This window comes from Gavialis gangeticus, unplaced genomic scaffold (assembly GCF_001723915.1).
Source record: "Gavialis gangeticus isolate Ggan-Ray unplaced genomic scaffold, GavGan_comp1, whole genome shotgun sequence".
Classification (NCBI taxonomy): domain Eukaryota; kingdom Metazoa; phylum Chordata; order Crocodylia; family Gavialidae; genus Gavialis; species Gavialis gangeticus.
This window is the reverse complement of record NW_017729022.1, coordinates 100526968-100530130: the sequence shown is the minus strand read 5'-3', so window position 1 is coordinate 100530130 and position 3163 is coordinate 100526968. Positions and strand designations below refer to the sequence as shown.

The 3163-nt window shown below is 43.6% G+C and overlaps 1 protein-coding gene across 1 annotated transcript in view; it reads left to right on the top strand.

Moving 5' to 3' along the window:
• The window catches only part of LOC109296326 (NADH-cytochrome b5 reductase 3), a 54527-nt gene extending 51392 nt beyond the window's left edge, over nucleotides 1–3135 (top strand). The window contains exons 8-9 of the mRNA XM_019515723.1: nucleotides 648–747; nucleotides 1922–3135. Coding sequence (XP_019371268.1) covers nucleotides 648–747; nucleotides 1922–2094 — 273 coding nt within the window. The 3' untranslated portion in view covers nucleotides 2095–3135. The remainder of the gene's footprint in view (nucleotides 1–647; nucleotides 748–1921) is intronic.
• Nucleotides 3136–3163: the final 28 nt, after the last annotated feature.

Below are 3163 nucleotides of genomic sequence, written 5' to 3'. Positions count from 1 at the left end.
CCATGCAGTGCCAGGATGCTGGGGCCAGGCAGGGCACGCATTGACAGGGCTGGGAGAGCAGGCAGGGGTTGGGGGGTGCTCAGGGGGCCTGGTGGGGGTTCCCCCCCGTTGTCCCCTCCCCTCTCCTTCAGCCCTTCCCTGCCCCCTACGTACCAGCAGGAGTCCAGGTCCAGCTCCCTGCAGCAGCAAACAGGGACTGCCTGAATCGCCTCTGAATCTTCAGATCAATTTGGACCTTTTTATTTGTCTCCCGATTCAGTTCAGAGATTTGGCCGCTGAATCAGGCCAAATCTCCTCTGAATCGAATCAGCAACCAAAGCTTCATGCAGCCCTACTGCCCACCCTCCCAAGTCAGTGGCACTGCTGGAGGCAAGAAGCATGGGGTGCAGGCCAGTGGGGAGGCAGGGTCTGTCTGGCACACCGTGCTGCTCCACCCCCCAACTCTGGACTGCACCCTGCATTCCTAGGACTTCTGTTTCAAGTTTCACCAACCAGCTGTGACCAGCCTACAAAACCTAGGACTGTCCCAGCCAAACTGTGACGTATGGTCACCTTATGCGTACAAGATCTCTGAGGTTTAATTTGATAACATTAGAGTCCAAGTGAAGTTCTTTGTGGAAATGTAACATAAAACTTTCTTTTTGCAGACTGAAAAGGATATCCTGTTGCGCCCAGAACTAGAGGAAATCCGGGTTGAATATCCAGACCGCTTTAACCTTTGGTACACATTGGATAGAGCACCAGAGAGTAAGAATTTACATGTTCCCTTTCTTTTTAGCTTCAAATCAGTAGTGGTAATGCTCAGTCTGCCTTTTAATGTCACTGGCTGCATTCTGAGCTGTGCACAAGGTTGTATTATGTGGAGAAAGCTGCTTTTCACTAATACCTCCAAAGCTATAGAACTCTGTTTAGGTGAAAGCTAGCGTACATTCATGTGAGTATATGCGGCTACTTTTTCCACCTTTTGACATGTTCAACGTTGACAGTAAATATGAACTTGCATGGACAAAACTAATTATAAGGAGCAGTAGGAGGATTTTAGTTTCAATAAATTATTAAGGCAAGAATCAGTTAGAAGCTACCAGTTACTGAAGGAAAACAAAGCCAATCGTACCTTCATGTTTACATCAGTTTTGCATGTTGAGTACAAATGGCAGGTTAAGGAATGCTTTCTTCTGACAATGTTTCCTACTCTGATGGTTATATACAGGCAGTCTTTGGACTTACAACACAATTGGTTCCTGAAAACTACGACTTAAATTGAAATGTTGTAGCTCGTAACTAATTTTCCCATAGGAAACAATGTTATAAATAGGGGGCTGGTTCCTTAACCAAGGCCTGATACCCTATTTTCACCAAAAATACCCCAGAATTTTGTACTCAGTCAATTATGTATGAGTAATATAGCTACATTAATGTTTTTATATTATAAATATCAATCATACTGATTTGAAAGGACTTCGTTGAGGTGACTGCTGGACTTTTTGAAGTGTTCTTGTCAGGAGTCTTGGCTGAAGTTTATCTGCTTTCTTAAAGAAAATGTCCAAGGAAGTTTGGACAGATGTTCTCCAGGGAGACAGGCGATGCAGCAAACTTGTTTGCTGGCGTGGCGTGGTGTCGGATCAAGTGTTGTAAAGTTGAAACTGGAGTCAGAAAGTTGAAATGGTGTCAGTTTATACATGTTGTAAGTGCAAAACATTCCAGCTCACTGGAACAGCCTCAGAGCTTGTGTATGAGAAGGTGTACAAGAGTTAGACACCTGCCTTGGGGTACCTAACTCCCTCTTTAAAGTCTGACTTTTACACACGCCCACTCATGTTTGCCAGCTCTTTCAATTCCCATCTCTTAAAATGGGGGTGATGATCTGTCCAGAAACACTAACCATCTCTGTCTGTCTCTTTCTTCCTCCTCCTGGATTCAGATTGGGAGTATAGCCAGGGGTATGTGAATCAAGATATGATCAGAGACCACATGCCTCCACCTCAAGATGATGTTCTGATCCTAATGTGTGGTCCTCCTCCAATGATCCAGTATGCTTGCACCCCCAACTTGGACAAGCTGGGGTACATCAAGGACATGGTGTTCTCCTACTAAAGATGACCGAGGGTATGGTTATTCAGTAGGGTGGAAAGAGAGAGATCATGGAAGGAAAAGCATTTAATGGGGAACAAGACAAAATAACACACAAGGGTGGGTGATACACAGTACTGGGAAGTTCCATTTCAATTATAAATGCTTATTTCTTAATGGCTTAAGCAGACTTAAAAAAAAGAGCCTGAATGTATCATGTTTCATGCTGTACCAAAACTTAATACAGAATCAATGTCACCATGTTGTAGTTGGACAGTGGTGTGTGGTACTCCTTTACAGTGCACATACCACTTGTATCTGACAGAAAGACCACTGAATTACATTCAGTCTCCCAGCCAACAGTAAAAGTTTCTTGGAGAGGAACTATTATGTTGACTTAATGCTATAATCAGGAGTAACTACTTACTTACCAACGCTGTGTACATCTGGTATTTCACAAGGTTGAAAGTGCATGTTTATTTACCTTGCTATACCAAATCATAATCCTCACAACACTTTTACAGTAAGAGGGCCAAGAGCACCTGCATCATCCAGCACTCCCTACAGCAGCAAAAGCTTCAGGCTAACTTTTGGTTGAAGGCTGGCAGTTACCTGGTCACAACAGAAGTGCAAGGCATCACTTTAACACACAGCAGTGTGAGGAACAGAAGAGTTTACTTCCAGTTTTCTGTTTCAGATTTTAAAAAAAAGTATAAAGAGTAAGCCTTTTCCAGCTAGTCACCTGTTGTAACCACTCCCATCCCATGGCACTGAAATGAGGTCTTAAAGGCAGAAGGCTTTGTGCACTAATTCTCTGAAGAACTGGGGGTGGGGTTAATCAGAAGAGCTGATGGTGCTGTTGTGGAAAAAGAACAGTTGTGTGTGTGTCCCCTCTGCAGGAAATCTATGTAGATCTGACAGGAGAATCCCTTTTCTCTGGGACTTCCCTTCTGACCTTTCTCTGCTGCTGTGCTCAGCAGTGACTGCACAGAAGGCAGTTCTTCACTATGCTGTGTTTAACCACGTAGTCTGTTGTCTTTGTATACGATTACTCCTACTTATACCTTAAAAAAAAAAAAAAAAAAAAAAAAAA